General features: G+C 44.4%; 2 protein-coding genes across 3 annotated transcripts in view; both read right to left on the reverse strand.

The window, feature by feature from the left end:
* The window catches only part of LOC139283673 (zinc finger MIZ domain-containing protein 2-like), an 18,690-nt gene extending 7,066 nt beyond the window's left edge, over window positions 1-11,624 (reverse strand). The window contains exons 1-11 of the mRNA XM_070903691.1: window positions 11,503-11,624; window positions 4,944-5,059; window positions 4,593-4,707; window positions 4,123-4,331; window positions 3,811-3,967; window positions 2,702-2,944; window positions 2,321-2,480; window positions 1,665-1,783; window positions 1,412-1,501; window positions 504-693; window positions 143-284 (exon numbers count right to left, since the gene is read on the reverse strand). Of these exons, the coding sequence (XP_070759792.1) occupies window positions 143-284; window positions 504-693; window positions 1,412-1,501; window positions 1,665-1,783; window positions 2,321-2,480; window positions 2,702-2,944; window positions 3,811-3,967; window positions 4,123-4,331; window positions 4,593-4,707; window positions 4,944-4,993 (1,475 nt within the window). The 5' untranslated portion in view covers window positions 4,994-5,059; window positions 11,503-11,624. The remainder of the gene's footprint in view (window positions 1-142; window positions 285-503; window positions 694-1,411; window positions 1,502-1,664; window positions 1,784-2,320; window positions 2,481-2,701; window positions 2,945-3,810; window positions 3,968-4,122; window positions 4,332-4,592; window positions 4,708-4,943; window positions 5,060-11,502) is intronic.
* Window positions 11,625-14,527: 2,903 nt separating this feature from the next.
* ogdha (oxoglutarate dehydrogenase a) overlaps window positions 14,528-17,500 on the reverse strand; it is a 37,571-nt gene continuing 34,598 nt past the window's right edge. For both annotated transcript variants that reach the window (XM_070903676.1, XM_070903675.1), the window contains 2 exons: window positions 17,326-17,480; window positions 14,528-17,242 (listed from right to left, as the gene is read on the reverse strand). In XM_070903676.1, the coding sequence (XP_070759777.1) occupies window positions 17,122-17,242; window positions 17,326-17,480 (276 nt within the window). In that variant the 3' untranslated portion in view covers window positions 14,528-17,121. The remainder of the gene's footprint in view (window positions 17,243-17,325; window positions 17,481-17,500) is intronic.

Genomic DNA, 17,500 nt, shown 5'->3' on the forward strand with positions numbered 1-17,500 from the left:
TAAAGCTTGAATACTGTGAGTCAAGTTTCTTCCAAGAGATGATAAAACACTCAGATGTGTGTGTGGTGTAGTTCACCATGAGTGCGGCAATGTTGACAGTGTGTGTGTGTGTGTGTGTGTGTGTGTGTGTGTGTGTGTTCACCTCAAGATGAGTGTTTTGTAGACGGAGTCTCTCAGCTGGAAGACGTGGTTGCTGACGGCCAGGTTGTGCTCTAATCTGAAGGGCTCTAGGACCACACCGTCACGCACCGGGAAGGTCAGCCGCAGGTCGTCGCTAGGGTTACCTGTTAACAGGAAGTCAACACAGTCAGAAAGCTGCACACTTCCTGTGACATCACCACTGACCTAGCTGAACTTTAGCTGAGGCTGAATACATGACGTGACACATAATGATCTGATTATTTCACTGATCATCTGCATCGATCTCAATGTTTTCATGAAGATGTTACTGTCCAATGGTATGTGTGTGTGTGTGTGTGTGGGGGGGGGGTGGTCGCTGGTACCTGTAGGAGGGGGAGGGGGAAGGCCGGCCATGTTGGGTTTGATGTCAGGCAAGAAGGAAGAGGGCGTCGGCTTGACGTCACTGTTGCCAGGAGACATGTAGGGCGGGGCCATTGAGCTGCTGGGGGTGATGGGAGGGGTGGGGTTTCCAGGAACCGGTGAGGAGGGGTAACCTGGCAACCCTCGACCAGGCTGACAAAGAAAGAGAAGAAGTGTTTAGATCCTCACAACGAAGGCTGTGCATCTCTCCCTTATAAGACATGTCTGGAGCCATGACGCGATATGATTCAGGGACGAGACAGTTTAATAAATGCAATCTGACGCCGTTCTTAACATCTGTTGGATGTAGGCATTAATGTTCCATTATAAATTAATAATTCTATCAAAGACCAGGGAATCCCAAGTATTCATGTTGCAAATTCTGTAACAACAAGCGACGTTCACAATGTGACAGTGTCAGTCGCCTGCGTGACATTTTTTCCCCACTTGGCGGCTTGTGATGTCACCGTGGGGACGCGGCTACGCTCAGTTTAAAAGAAGCAGCGCTGTGAGTTTCAGATTTCACAGAGCGAGCTGAAGCTGTGTGACGATCAGAGGGCGACAGATACAGATCAGTGCCACCGTGGCAGAAGTCACTAACCATGCTAGCTACACTGCAGGGTGATAATTATAACTATATAATGTTAGTCACAACTGACTGTATCAGGATAGACCCTTTGAGATGCATCAGCCGGTTTTCAAGTCTGTCCCAAAACATGCAGTCAGGAAAAGGACTCGAGTGTTTACATGCTGGTGGAGCTGCTGTCAACTTGTTTATATAAAGCTGGCAGTTTCATGTATGATGAGAATCATATTCTGTAAGATAGGTATATAAATATGAATCTGCAGGCACACACAGAGTTCATCTTACCGCAGGCGGCTGGTTGAAGGAGCTGTAGACACCACCGGCGCCCCCTGCTGTCAGAGCGTTTAAACCTCCACCCTGACCGTTAAACTGGTCCTGCTGCACAAACACAACAACAACAACAACAACAACACATTTACATGAAAGAAATCTACCTTTTATTTTCTCACATGTGTAAATATACATCACACAGAGACAGACAGGTAGGTAGGCAGGCAGACAGACAGGCAGGCAGGCAGGTCTGCTTATCATTCCTCACCTTATAGTACTGTGAGTTGGGGGGTCCAGAGGGGGGGTACTGTGGGAGGGGCATCTTATGGCTCTGGTAGGACGGGGAGGAGCCAGAGCGCTGTGGGGCGGGGCCTGGACCACCAGGACCTGCAGGGAAACAGAAATGAAGTTCATTAATGTTAGACTGTCCTGTTTTAAACATTTGTTTTCTTCTTTAACTTTTATTTATTGGTTTGACTTTGCTTTTACTTTCTGTTAACCTTCTCGTGGGCTACTTTTCTAACTAATCTTTCTTTTCTATCATTGCTTGTAGCAGCGATGGATGAGTCTCTTTGTGTCTGTTTTCATCTAAAAGCTAAATTGTACATGCAGGACAACAAAGACTGAACTCTAGTAAAGGTAAATCATCATCATCATGTATTCAATGTACAACATTAAACATGAACATACACAACTTGTGAGGAGACGCTTTTATTCCTAATACTGGAGGTTTATTGTGTTGTACGTGGGGGTGGGGGGTCGCATACTGAACAGATTGTAAAAACCCTCGAGGAACATTTGTGATTTCTGATTGTGTAATCAGATTGTGTCATGTAATGTCAGCATCCCGGGTTGGAGTCTGGCTGGAGACCTTCATCACATGTCGCTCCCCTTAGGTGCAGTGATCACCTGCAGACGTCTCACCTGGATGGTACTGCATGTTGGGTCCCGCGTACGGGCCGGGGCCGGCGTGACCGCCTCCACCTGAACCTGGAATAGGACCGCCGGCACCACCAGGACCTGACATCACGTTCACGCTGGAACCAACCGGAACGCCGTACTGCTGAGACATTCCTGGGAAAGACTGAGGAGGAAGGAGAGGAACAAAAAGGAAACAAATAATATATTTTCATTATGTTCAATAATTCAGCTTTATTACAAATTCAATATAAAAACTGAAAATGTGTTAATGTATCATATATCAGAGTGACTCATTCTGATCTAAAACAAACTACTCTGATGTAATAACCCCGTCAGACTCCTCCTTCTTCTCAGTAGACCATCGGTGTAAACCTCCGGACTCACCTCAGAGCTGTAGGGCCGTTTGAGGCCCTGTGGGGGCCTCAGGTGGCCCTGCTGTGGTCCAGGGCCGTAGTTTGGGTGCTGAGGGACCCTCTGGGGGCCGCCTCCAGGTCCATACATGGGGCCCATTGAGGGAGGGCCCCTGGTAGGTCCAGGACCGGGGCCCATACCTCCGGGAGCCATGCCAGGGGGGCCGCGGGGCCCGGAGTGGGCCATGAACTGGTTGTTATATGCTGGACCTCCCATCTAACACACACAGAAAATTAACAACATGTTAACTTGGAACATGACGACACAAAATCATCAACATCAAATCAACTCATCAAAAACACTCAGTGAGCCTCACTGTGTCACTGGGTGACATGTTCCTTCATCACCATGAACACACACTGTAGTTCATCTGGACTCAGTCCCTCACACACCGTCCTGCTGCCCCACTCACTAGAGCACCACATGTGGATTCATCCGCCGCTGAAAATAGTCCCCAACAGATGCACTATTTCCTCCTGTTAGTTTGATAAAAACTTCAGCGAGCCTTTTTATACATGACTATTTCTTTTATACACAACTATATGTTTGTGAGGTGTTTTTAAAGATTCATGTTCATCTTCAGTAGGAACCAATGGGCTGAGAGCTGAGAGCCACAGACAGGAAGTCAGACAGGAAGTGAGAGACGGACTGACAGGCCGATGGTTTGAGTCTGAACATGAGATCTGATGACTGATCCTTTAACATCCTTAATCCTTGATCACTTTACATCCCCTGGAGACATTTTCACTGCAGACCAACAACAGCAAACTGAAAACAATCCCAACCACTTCCTGCTCCATCATCATCATCATCATCATCATAGTTAGAAGGAGCAGAAAGTTTCGGACTGCAGCTGTAACTGCAGAGGTACTGCATCATTACAGTCAGTGTTCTTGGTGCAACTTGAGACACTTCGACACGACCTTCGGCTCAGGTGGCAGCTCAGCGGCCGGAACATGAATAAATAATCAACCTGCATGAGTTAAAATAACCCCATGAAGACACCTGAAGTCTCCAGCAGAGGGAGCATTGACTCAGTCTACATGTGACCTCACAGGAGGTGACCCCTCTCTTCTCCTCACCTGTCCGTAGTTCATTTCCTGGTTTTGTTTCTCCTGGATGGCGGCGACGGTTGCCGTGGCGGTGGCGGTTGCCGTGGCGGCAGCAGCAGCGACGGCGGCAGCGGCAGCGGCCTGAGTGAAGTCAGAACCTCTGGAGCCTCCGGGGTTCGACGGGTAACTGAAGGTCATATTTAATTATTTATTTGGATTATTTGTTTGTTTTATTTTCTACATGATAAAAATGTAAAGCCTCATTTTCATCATCTTTACAACATTATTACATGATCACTGCACTGTTACCATCTACACCTTATTAAAAACAAAGACACCCACCTCCCTGAGTATCCCCCCGGGCCTCCAGCGTAGCCCCCAGTCGTCCGGCCGTACATGCCCTGGTTCATGTAGCCTTTGCTGGGCTCTCCGTAGCCTTGCTGGCCCATGTAGCCTCCGGGACCGCTGGCCATGCCTGGACCCCCAGGGCCCTGCATCATGGGCCCCCCACCAGGGTTGGCCCCGGGCCCCATCACCCCCCCACCCAGACCCTGATAGACACAGAAACACACACTTCACATCACACAGTTTTACACAGTTATACATTCTGGATTTTGAATGGAGGAGAAGATGATAACGATGTTGATGAAAACATCAGATACAAATTAGTAAGTCGAGCTGTTTACATGTTAAAACAACTTGAAATAAAGAGTAAATAAGTACAAATAAACAGCAGGGCCAATGACTCGGACTTCACCTGTCCAAATGATTCATAATTAATAACTCTTCCTCCCTGCTTGGTGATGTCATACCTGGCTGGCCGAGGGATTGGTCACTCCCCAGACGGTGGTTACCACGGAGAGGGATCCTGTGGGCTGATTGGTGGGCTGCTGCCAGCTGGAGGGGTCGTAGGGGTATGAACCCTCACTGCAGACACACACACACAGGCAATCAGTGTGAGTGTGTGTGTGTGTGTGTGTGTGTGTGTGTGTGTGTTTCTGTACTGGAGCTTTTTGTTTGCTAAAAAGTAACATTTGAAACTCTTCTGATGGTTTCTGCTAAAATCTGTCTTTTGTCTGGTTGTCACACTAAAACTATGAACTGGACTTGAAGATTGTGGTTACAGGTACAACATCAGTTTGACAGTCAGTGTGTGCGTTCACCTGTGTGGGTTGTTGGCCAGTCCAGCCTTCATCTGGTTCAGAGGGTTCATGGTGGGAGGGGCTGGCTTTCCGGGGTCCACTCAGACAGACAGAGAGAGAAAGAGACAGACAAACTCCTGGAGGGAGACAGAGACAGAGAGAGGATTCAGTATCTCTAGTCAAGTTGATACAAACTACATTTCCCATCATCCTTGTTGCCTCTACACAAGTTGTGAATTTGTGACGAAAAAGACAAAATAAACTGTCAATCTCTGATCATTTGATTTGATTTCTGCCAAACTCAATTGAAAAACATCTCAATTTTCAAGAAAATGAAGTCATAGAATCTTCTGTTACATTCATCATTAAGAATACAATACCCACAATGCCTTGCAGGACAATCAATGTACTACTTTCACAATAAATAAAATCACTGTAATCATCCGACTATTGATCTGAAAACACACATGACGTCTTCACATTAATAATATCTTCATATTCACACACTAGTTTACTAGCCACTCTGACTATCTTATTAGCCACACTGGCTAGTTTATGAGATTCTCTGATTAATTCATCACCCACTTTATCAAGTTGTTTGATTAGTGTTTGGCCACTTTGGCTACTGGTTTACTCTTGGACATTTGGTCAGTTGGTGCTGCTGATAAAATCTGTGATCACACACACACACACACAGTGCATCACATGCTAACACACATATGACTGTGATCAGATGGTGATACGGTTCATTGACACACTATCAGAGCGCTCCAGGACCAAACCGACTCTCAGACACTTGAATCTCTCGGATTTCTTATTGACGAGCAGATTGGATATATACGTCTCTTCACATAAAAAGGCCAAACAATGACTAATACTAATGTTAACCAATATTCTGGATCTGATTCCAGCTCCTACAAACACAGATGTCTATAACAAACTGTTCGGTGTGTTCTAGATTCTGCTGTAGACGAGCGTGTTACATGTCGACATGGCGGCTGCAGGTCAGCTGACCCAGAGACAGCCCGAGAGCTCATCTTCTCTTGTTATTACAACCTGATTAATGTGAGTAACCACATTAAAATCAGGTTTCGCAGCATCTCTGCTTGATGTCTGGAGGAACGTGTAACAAACAGCAGAAAACATGATTTCATGCTTTTTAAGACCTCAACAAAGAAAACTGAGGCACATTAAGGCAGGACGATGTTAATAAGGATATTAAATCAACAAAAGTAATGATAAAGAATTTTCACTGCCAACTGGTGTTCCACAATGGAACCACAACAACACAGTTTCAGATGGGACGCATGACGATAATCTGGAGATTTAAATCCATTCATTTCAACTCTGATGAAGGAACAGTGACTCACGCAGCTTCAGGACGATTTCCTTCATCGAATGATTCAACTTTCGTGAATGTCACTGTGTCAGTAAATCACCTTCATCATCACACTGATATTTGGATTTCCTCTGAATGAAACCTGAGTCACAACTAAAACCTTCTGCTGTTTTATGAAGTGATAAAAGAACTCAGATGAAACGGACCGAAAGGAGCAGATGGTGACACACGTCTCCATGACATCACCTGTCGAAATAAAGGTTCAATCAAAAATAACAAACGTTGTCTGTTCTTACAGGAACGTCACACACAAAGAAAAACACAAGAAATATTTTGGCAAGAAATCAACACATTTCATCATTATTCTATTCACAAGAAATAAACTGGAAACCCGGCCGTGTGAAGCCCAACAGAAGAAAAGTCCTGAAACTGTTCCCGCCGTCGGGTTACAAGCTGCGACTCGTAACTGAGTCTGAACGCTTCCTCCATCACCGACCGACGGCAGGTGGAAGGGAAAGATGAACTTATGGATCAGTTGATGAATTCGGTAACCGTGGCAACGCGTTTTGAATTCACTCCTCTGACTGGCTTCGTGTCCATAGCGACAGCAGCTGAGGCTCATGGGTACTGTAGTATTTAGAGACAGATGAAACCTGATTGGAAACTGATGATCAGAACTGTTGCATCATCAGACAGGAAGAGGACAAACACCAGCCGCTCCTCACACTCTGAATACAGATGGGATCATTCATCAGTTATAGGTAGTTGATTAATTAACCCTAATTAGCAATATGGTCACTTCTTGTTGAATACATTCACACAAAAGGTTAACGACAAAAACCTTCATCCACAGTTCAACTGAATGAAGACAAACAATAGAAGATTACTCACAAATATGAAGACGATCCAGAGTGATGCTTCTTCCTCTAATAAACCATCTTTGGCTGAACATAAACAGTACACACACCAGCTTTGAGCACATTAACCAGATAACTGCCACCTGACTAGCTTACAGTATTAATTATCTACAGCTGATAAACTCTGTGGGTACTTTTAACTGGTAAAATCGCAAAATGAAAAAGGTCTGTGTTTGTCCCCGAAGAGTCTCCGCAGAACGACTGACAATACAAAACATGTCTGGATTCAGTTTTACTGGGCGTGTAGCTCTGCTGATAAAGGTCACATTTAATTGCCAGATTTGTGAATGGACTTTGGTATGAAGTTCACCATGAGACAGTAACACAGACGCAGAGGAAAACAGGAAGTATTCTGTAAGCTTCTTTCATTAGTCTGCACACCATTTAATACAACTACACCCAGAGTGATCAGAGACTGCTGACCAATCAGACGACACGTTTCCCAACATGGGCTTCCTGATTAGAGCTGAGGGGCTACACGATAATTACATAGAAATATATTCCTGTTACACAAAATGATGTTTCGTTTTTACAACTTTTCCCAAATTTTTGCTTGTGAAAAAATGAAAACTTTAGTAGAAATCTATTTGTTTTAGAGCTGCAACGATTAGTTGATGAATCAATTAGCTGGTCAACAGAAAATAAAAAACTTCTTGAAAGTCTTTGTCAAACATTCTTCGGGTGCTGTTTTTCTTGTCTTGTCTTCTGAAGACGTCACATTGGACTCTGGGGTGACAGCTTTCACTATCTTCTGACACTGTTTAGACAAAACGATTACTCGATTCATAGCGAAAATAATCAACAGATTAATGGATTAAGAAAATGAAGGTGAGCTGCAGCCCTACTTTATTTTGAAGAAGCTAAAAGCGCTGATTAACTTACTTCATGTCTTGCCAGAAGACAAGAAGAAGAAGCACTAATAACTCCCACTGATTTTTAGATTTCTAATCATAGACTTTAAACATAAATCACAAAACACAACTGTATTCAAGAACATCTGAGACTTGAAGACTTTTCCAGGACCTGCAGCCTGGACTACTTTAACTCATGTTGACAGTGAAAACTGAAAACTGCTCTGTGACCAACTTCAACAAGTTTTATCAGCTGCGCTCACGACACAATGCTGAGGTGCAAGAGTCTGCCAGCAGACCTGCATCAGGACCCATGCTGGATTACAGAGGATCTCACAGCTCATAGTGGCTTCAGATGGAGAGCCTGCTTCTCTTATCAATTCATCTGTCGCTTTTAGTAAGTCATCTACTCTTTAGTCTATCAACTCAACAAGAAAATAGTGAAATATGTCCAATGTGACACATTTTCTGTTGATCAACTCATCAACAAAATACAGCACACCTGTGCTTTGTCATGCAGGTACACACGGAAATGTCACAACTGCAGTATCCAGGACTCAGAAAACGTGCCGATGAATCAATACAGAAACCTAAATAATGGAAATACAAATCAGAAGTAAAACATCAGGAAATCTGTGAAAAAGAGCAAAACCTTCAACATGTTCAACATTTAAACCTACAGGAGCCTCTCGACACTCAATGAGTTCATAACATGCAGCCTCAGTAGTCATGTGACCCACCAGAGTCATGTGATCCACCTGAGCCGTCGCTCTCTTATTAACCTGCTCGCCAGGGTGATGTTTGTACATGCTGGTGTCAATACTTCATAAACTTTAGTGTAATATATATTATATTTATTATATATATCATATTGAAGCAATAGTCCCAGTGAATGCAGTTCAAAGTGAGGACTGCAGATGTTTTCATTTATTTTATGGATCTGAAACACACTGAATTCAAGGATTGACATGTTTACAGCTGAAACGATTAGTCGATGAACCGACGAGCCGATCAATATAGAATTAATCAGCAACTATTTTTAATAACTGATCAATCATTTAAGTTATTAACAGCAAACGTTCAGAGCGTTCCAGCTTCTTAAGTGTGGATATTCTTAGTTTTCTTACTGTTAAATCTCAGTAAACTGAATCTGACTGTTTGAAGACATCACCATGGACTCTGTGATGGACAATTTATAGACAAAACAATTAATCAAGAAAATAACTGGTAGATTAATTGATAATGAAAATAATCCTCAACTGCAGCCCGAAACAGGTTAAATAACACAGAACAGGTATATTAAACCAAAACAAGAATATTTTCTGTTTTTCTCAGTTAACTGGATATCTTTGAGTGACAGTTGGTCGGACAAAACAAGAGGACTGATGTGTTAAAGACTGAACAACTTATTGATTAATCAAAGAAATCAGCAGATTAATCAATAACAAAGAGTCATAAGTTGTAGCCCTTACATTTAAAAACATGTCAAACAGGTTTCTGTCCTTATTTGTTTCATGTAAAAGAAGTACCAGCTGATATCAGAACTCTTAAATATCGATATCAGCATCAGTTATTAAAAACATCAGCATACTGTGTGACAGCTTCTTCAGACGTAGACATGAAACAAAAGTTTGGACAAACTGCTCCATCTTTTCTTCCACCTCTTTGTTTGAAAACAACAACACGCTTTCTCTTTAAAAATCTCAGCGGGTCAGGCTCCTTTCTGTCATCTCCAAGTACAAATTAATTACCAGATTAGTCTGAACCGACGCCACAGTCCTGTTCTGCCCCCCTCCTGTATGTAGACAGGAAGGACAAATCATTAGAGCCTCTTCAGTCCAGCACAACACCACTAATGACCTCAGTAATAATCACAGCTGAATGAACTCTGACAGCATCAACAAAAGCTTCACAAAGGTGACATTTAGGGCAGAGCAGCTGTATTAGATGGTACAGGTGTCCCTAATAAAGTGGCCACTGAGCGTACATCAGTATCAGTGTGTAAAAAGCACATAAAGTAACAAGAAGGGGGGCGCCCCGGGAGCCCACCGGGTAGAGCTTGTCTTAAACTCACTGTGATCAGACAAACTGCAGAGTAACAGAGCAGCGAGTCATTCGTGGACTGAAGGTAGAGAACACCAGCTCACCTGAAGGCACCACAGTTGGATCTGATTTTACAGACTGATGTCACTTCCTGTAGACCCTCAGTGTGTTACCACCCGGTCACCGTGTCCAGGTTCACTGCGTGTCAACAACATCCACAGTAAACTTGCTCTGAATTATTATCTAGTTATGTGGCACCGTCTTGAAAAGTGTGAAAATGTTGTTTGAACTGCTTTATTATTATTTCGGTTTATACTGAGGTCATATGGCACAGACTCCTGAATAAAGTTTAGTTTTATGAAATTACCACAAACTACTGGACACATAGAAACCTGGAGCCAGAAGTGTTGTTCCAAAGCAGGAGCACTGGTAGGCTTTGGTGGGTAGCTGGGGGGCCAACGGGGGCCAATCTGATCATTTAATCTGGATTGACACCTTTTTTACCTGAAGACTTTATTCAGCCCACTGAATTCAGTGCGTATTGATTAGGTTTATTACCCATCTACACTCTGTGGCTGTGGAACGATAAACCAAACCTTATTGAAGTCCAACACATTACAACACAGCGGCGCCGAGCGTGTGTTAGTGTGCGGACTGAAGTCTGTGTCGAAAACTGGTTTTACTGTCTGGCCTTCAAACTGCCAACCCCTCCTACCCCGAGCAGCGCGCACGCGACACACGCACGCTGCTAATAATAATAATAATGTTGTGGCTAATAATTTGAAAACCCGAGATAAAGCGGGAGGTGTTGTCCCGGTTATCCCGTCTCCATATCTCCGTTTGACCGGGGAAATGAAAACCTCCGACAAAATGTCAGTGTCAGAGGAGACATTTTGAGATTCCTTGTAGTGTTGCAATCAGGTAGAAGCTAATGCTAACAGCTAACAGACAGCTCCCTGTGCTCCCAGCGGCAGGGAAATGAGGCTTTTCCTTGCTGTAGGTAGCACCGCTGTTAGCATTAGCATGCTAACAAGACGACAACAGTCCACTGAGTCTGAACTGCCTAAATAATTTTCCGGACACTTATTATTCAAATGGTCACGAAGTGAGATTTCAAACATCAGATAACGTGTTAAATTTACCGCGTTTATTGGATATACATTCTCGCGGCTGTTACAAGGCTAGCCTGTTAGCCTAGCTAGCCCAACGGGCTGTGACAATGGAATGCTACGAGGCTATCAGTTAGCCGCCAGCTAGCTTCTTCCTCCAGCACAAAACATTCACCTAAGGTTAGCTAACATGTGGATCACACCGAGCAGCCCGGTCTGTATTTTAATTATCGACACATTCCCTTTTATTAAAACATTAACTGTATCCATCACACACAGACACGATGAGCAGAAGTGTTGTTTGTCCCATAGTCGACCTACCTCCTCTACTTCACCGGTGTCCGAGCCCTGCTCCGGGGCTCCGCAGTCTGAGCTCCTCCGGGCCTCCGGGGCATCAAGGACCGAGCGCACCCAAAGCCAGAACAGTCCACCACCACCGCCGGGAGAACCAGTTCAAAGACGTCCCAAATATCCAAAAATGTTCCGATAAAATCCGAGAGTCACCCAGGAGCCCTGGCTTTACCTGCAGTCAGCTAGCCCTCCCTGCCGCCGGCCTCTGCGTCTGATTATCCGGCTTCAGAGGGCGACACCATCCCCCGCTGCTCCAGGATTATTGAAACAGAAAGAAATCAAATACTACAAGAATATAACACACTATTATTTAGAGTTTGACGTTAGAGCCAGTTCACTGTGTTTCCTCTGCTCTGCTGCCGGTGGTGAAACTCAGCAGGCTGGGGAGGGAGAGGGAGAGAGAGAGAGAGAGAGACACCTACACAGACAGAGAGAGAGAGAGACGACCAGAGAGAGAGAGAGAGAGAGAGAGACGACCAGAGAGAGAGAGAGAGAGACGACCAGAGAGAGAGAGACAACTACACAGACAGAGAGAGAGAGAGACGACCAGAGAGAGAGAGAGAGAGAGAGAGACGACCAGAGAGAGAGAGAGAGAGACGACCAGAGAGAGAGAGACAACTACACAGACAGAGAGAGAGAGAGAGAGAGAGACGACCAGAGAGAGAGAGAGAGAGAGACAACTACACAGACAGAGAGAGAGAGAGAGAGAGAGAGACGACCAGAGAGAGAGAGAGAGAGAGAGACAACTACACAGACAGAGAGAGAGAGAGAGAGACGACCAGAGAGAGAGAGAGAGAGACAACTACACAGACAGAGAGAGAGAGAGAGAGAGAGACGACCAGAGAGAGAGAGAGAGAGAGAGAGAGAGACGACCAGAGAGAGAGAGACAACTACAGAGAGAGAGAGAGAGAGACGACCAGAGAGAGAGAGAGACACCTACACAGACAGAGAGAGAGAGAGAGAGAGAGACGACCAGAGAGAGAGAGAGAGAGAGACAACTACACAGACAGAGAGAGAGAGAGAGACACCTACACAGACAGAGAGAGAGAGAGAGACACCTACAGAGAGAGAGAGAGAGAGAGACACCTACACAGACAGAGAGAGAGAGAGAGAGAGAGACGACCAGAGAGAGAGAGAGAGAGACAACTACACAGACAGAGAGAGAGAGAGAGAGACACCTACACAGACAGAGAGAGAGAGAGAGACGACCAGAGAGAGAGAGACAACTACAGAGAGAGAGAGAGAGAGAGACGACCAGAGAGAGAGAGAGACAACTACACAGACAGAGAGAGAGACGACCAGAGAGAGAGAGACAACTACAGAGAGAGAGAGAGAGACACCTACACAGACAGAGAGAGAGACGACCAGAGAGAGAGAGAGGGAGAGAGAGACAACTACAGAGAGAGAGAGAGAGAGACACCTACACAGACAGAGAGAGAGACGACCAGAGAGAGAGAGACACCTACACAGACAGAGAGAGAGAGACACCTACACAGACAGAGAGAGAGAGAGAGAGAGACAACCTCACAGACAGAGAAAGACAGAGAGAGAGAGAGAGAGAGAGAGAGACAACCAGACAGACAGAGAATGACAGAGAGAGAGAGAGAGACAACCAGACAGACAGAGAATGACAGAGAGAGAGAGAGAGAGACAACCAGACAGACAGACAGAGAGAGAGAGACAACCACACAGACAGGGAGAGAGAGACAACCAGAGAGAGAGAGACACCCACACAGACAGGGAGAGAGAGAGAGAGAGACAACCAGAGAGAGAGAGAGACACCCACACAGACAGACAGACAGAGAGAGAGAGAGAGAGAGAGAGACACCCACACAGACAGGGAGAGAGAGACAGACACAAACCGGATTATTGAGAGTAATCTGATTAAATCAGGACTTCAGATGATGGTGATCAGATTTCTTCCTGATGTTGTTCAGAAGTTTCCAACATGTTTGACAGAGTTCAGAGAGAAGCAGTCTGCAGCTGTGATGTAATATAACATCTGGAAAGTCTTACTGGTTGTTGGTACTGTGGTGAACTGGTCTGAGGTTTAAGGCTCTCATTAACCTGGAACTCTTCGTTCCCAGCGTCTGAGGATTGACCTCACGTCGTCAGTGATTGGACCTCGTCTTATCTGAAGGGTCCTGATCCGTATTTCAACCCTTCAGGTTGATCTTGTTGCTGCTTATTATCAATAAACTAAACTCAGACTGTGTACACACGTGTAGGTTCCAACGCTGCTGACATCACTGTGACATCGCCTGAAGACATGTTGCTGTGACCTGCAGCCTGTGTTTCCATGGCAACTGATGCTCTCTCTCTCTCAGACACACACACCTATGATAGTAATTTCATGTGACATCTAGAGGAAGAGGAGGAGGAGGAGGAGAAGAAGGGGGGAAGAGGAGGAGAACGAGGAGGAGGAGAGGAAAGGGAGGAAGAAGAGGAGAGGTGGGAGGAGGAAGATGAAGGTACAAAGATGAGAACAAAGGAATTCAACAAGAGATCAGAAAAGGTAAAGTGGACATAAGGATGATGAAGAAAGTGGAGGATGAGAAGGAGGGGAGGAAGGAAACAAGGGAGCATCATCATCATCATGACGGGGAGAGCAAATATATTTAAACAAAAAGACAAATAAACACTGAACTTTCAAAAAGCAGCAGGTTCTTAAATATATTAATAAGATTAAAGAACAACATTTCAGTTTTAAATCCAGTACATGAATTTCATTTTGGTAAGAAAATTGAATAGAGTCTGGTTGGTGGGTTTCTGCTGGAGGAGTTTGTACTTAGAAAATCCCAACTACAGTATTGATGAAGTCAGTGGAGATTATTATGAATAAATAAGGTTTTAGTGTGAAAAGTACTACAGGTGTTTGGTTAGAAATAATAATGACCTCAACTTTTTGGCATTTTGCTTTGTAATTAAAATAGATCTAAAGAATCAGAGTGACTTTCTTCTTTCGGACACAATAAGGAGTTGGACTCAGCAGCTCTTCAGTACATACAGGATTCTTTATTGAATGAAGCAAAATAATGAAGAGAATTTCAATCCCCTATTATGAAAATAAATAAATCATTTTCTTGGTCTCACAGAAGCCCAAAACACCACCTGCAGCTGATTTCATCTTCTGTTGTCATTTTATTTTCGGTTGCAAACCAGGAGATTTGTTTTCCTGCTGACAGAGTTCATTCAGCTGCTCGCAGGACACGAAAAGTAATAAAACATGAGACGCTCCGATCCATTTTGGCACGGGATAAAGAGAGAGAGAGAGGGAGAGAAGCCGAGGGGTTAAATCATAATCAGCAGTGCATTTGGTTCATGTAGGGATGCCTAATGGTGCAGACCTCGGCCATTTTATTCCCAAGATATCCCTTCAAGATAAAGAAAAACAATAAAATCTCAGTGTGCCAGTTACTGTAAGCGTTGCCTTGGTGACTAGATACAGACTTTTCCTTAACGAGCTAACACTCCTGCTGAAAGGCAAAAAAACCTCCACCTGCTGTAGTGAATCCAATCTTCTTACACTGTCACTTTCCCCCAGCTAGCCGGGATCCCATTCGTTCTCAATGGGATGCTAACGATGCTAATGAGCCGCTTATTAAAAACTAAAAAGTAAAATATTTCCTGAACGTTTCAGGTGAAGATGAGTGATGATCCTGTGTGTGTGTGTGTGTGTGAGGGGAGGGAAGGAGTGATGATGATGACGAGATAATGTTGACCTTCTGTTACATCTTACAGCTGGAAGTGTGTGTGTGTGTGTGTGTGTGTGTGTGTGTGTGGACGGAGGAAGGTGTGTGTTTCTGAGCCCTAAACTCAGCTTCAGGCTTCACTTCACCAGATGGTTCGATTCAACTTTTCTGGAGCAAAGATGCCTTCTAACAGCTCTTCAGTTGGCTTCTTGTTGCCTCTCGTCTTGATAGTGAAAAGTATCTGCAGCACAGCGCATCAAAACTGTCGCATTCTTTTTAGCAGATAGCACCAGACTTCCTTCAGAATTATGCCAATTTTAGATTCGATTTTATTCTGGTGAAGTTCTTGTGTGGCTGCTCATGTTTAGACCAGTGGTTCTCAAAGTTGTCCTCCTGAACTTTGATCGGATACATTTTTTTAATAAACTAATTAGTTAATGTGCAAATGAAAATGCAAGTTAAACTGTAAAGACACACATCTCTCCCGTTAAATTCAGGAGCAAAGTAAGCTTTGTCACATTTTCACGTCTTTCCTCAATAAGCCGTTTTTCTTTTCTTTCTGTCCGTCTTGTACGTTTGTTACCGAACTCGAGCTCGTCTCCCAACAGTCGAGACACTTGTTGTTCTGTCTGAATGAATCTTGGCAGCAGCATCTCACCACATTTTACTTCCTGTTCATGTGCACCCCCCAGGCAGCACCTGCCCCCAGTTTGAGATCCACAGGTTTGGACAACTTTTGAGAACTTTGGCCTCTTGAATTCAATGAAAATGTGTTTGCATGAATCAGTCTAAGGGTTTAGAGTACTCTTCCAGTAATACTCTGTATCAAGACAGACGAATCCTCTGATGCATTCTGGGTACTTAAAAAGTTGCTGGTGGAGTCAAGCCTGACGCTGGTGCTGTACTCTGTCCATAGTACACACAGTACTACTGACCAAAGTACACACAGTACTGATCCTGCACACACAGGTGGTGTCTGTACTGCAGATGAAATCGAGTAGTACAGTGTACTCCAACTGCATAGTACACTCATGTAACCTGATCCTAAAGTACACTACCTGGCCAAAAGCATGTGGACGGCTGAACAGAGGCGTCGTCGGGACCTCGAGTCACTCGTTTCCTCCACAGACTCGTGTGCCGATACAACAGATCAGATCAGTCGCAGCACAGAAAGAAACTCTTTTGATAATCGATAAATTATTAAAGTAAATAATCGAACAAAGCCAACATTTTCAGTTTTATATCGGTAAAGAGATTCTCTTTGGGGTTTAACTGCTGGAACAAAACAAGACATTTGAAGTCGTCACGCTCAAACTGTGAACAATATCTTATAAACCAAATGATTCATCAAGGAAACATGTGGCAGATGAATCCATAATAGACACTACAATCAATATTCAAATGGGACCAGCTTGAATCTTCATATTTAAAATGGAAGTGATGATGCCGACAGTTACTACAGTAGTACACAGTAAGCTGTATGCTGCTTTGTTATACGAAGTACTAACAGAAAGAGTCAAACATTAACTTCCGCTGTCGATTTCAGAATTTAAAAATAGGTTTTAACAATTCATTTGTTTTTCGTTTGGACGTCGTAAATAAATACAGACTGTAGCACTATGTAGAATGCAGTACTTGTGTACTGTTTACTTAGTAGTACACAACATTTGCAGACTGCGCAGTAAGCAGTATAAGAGCATGCGTTATTTGTGTACTATTTCCTCAGCAGTACAGAAAATTTTCAGACTACAGTATACAGTATTACTGTGTGTGTGTGTGTGTGTGTGTGTGTGTGTGTGTGTGTGTGTGTTGATGCAGTTTGAGAGTCACAACTGAATCCAGGAGGGTCAGGGGTCAAAGGTCAGACAGGTGAGGATTTACTCCAGGTGTTGCAGGTCTACTGCTGATCTTTGAACGCGTCCAGGCCGAAGGCGATGTCCAGGAAACGCCGCAGCTCCATCAGGTGAGTGTTTTTGTTTCCTGTAGCCGGAGCTGCTGCCGGTTCTCTACCAGCATACCTGACACACAGAGAGGTCAAGGGTCAAACTGACTGATACTGAAAGATACTGAAAGTGATGATGATGAAGATGAAGATCATTACCAGACAGGTTTGGCTCTCTGGATGGTGGTCCTGATGCGGGGCTTCACGTAGTCGTAGTAACCCTGGTTCTTGTGCTCCTCCTGACACCAAACCAGGTCAGCGTTGGCAAAACGCTCCGACTCGGCCTTCACCTGGTCGAACGGGAACGGAGACAGCTGGGGGGGGCAGACAGAGA

The sequence above is a fragment of the Enoplosus armatus genome, chromosome 4 (genome assembly GCF_043641665.1).
Source record: "Enoplosus armatus isolate fEnoArm2 chromosome 4, fEnoArm2.hap1, whole genome shotgun sequence".
NCBI classification, from domain to species: domain Eukaryota; kingdom Metazoa; phylum Chordata; class Actinopteri; order Centrarchiformes; family Enoplosidae; genus Enoplosus; species Enoplosus armatus.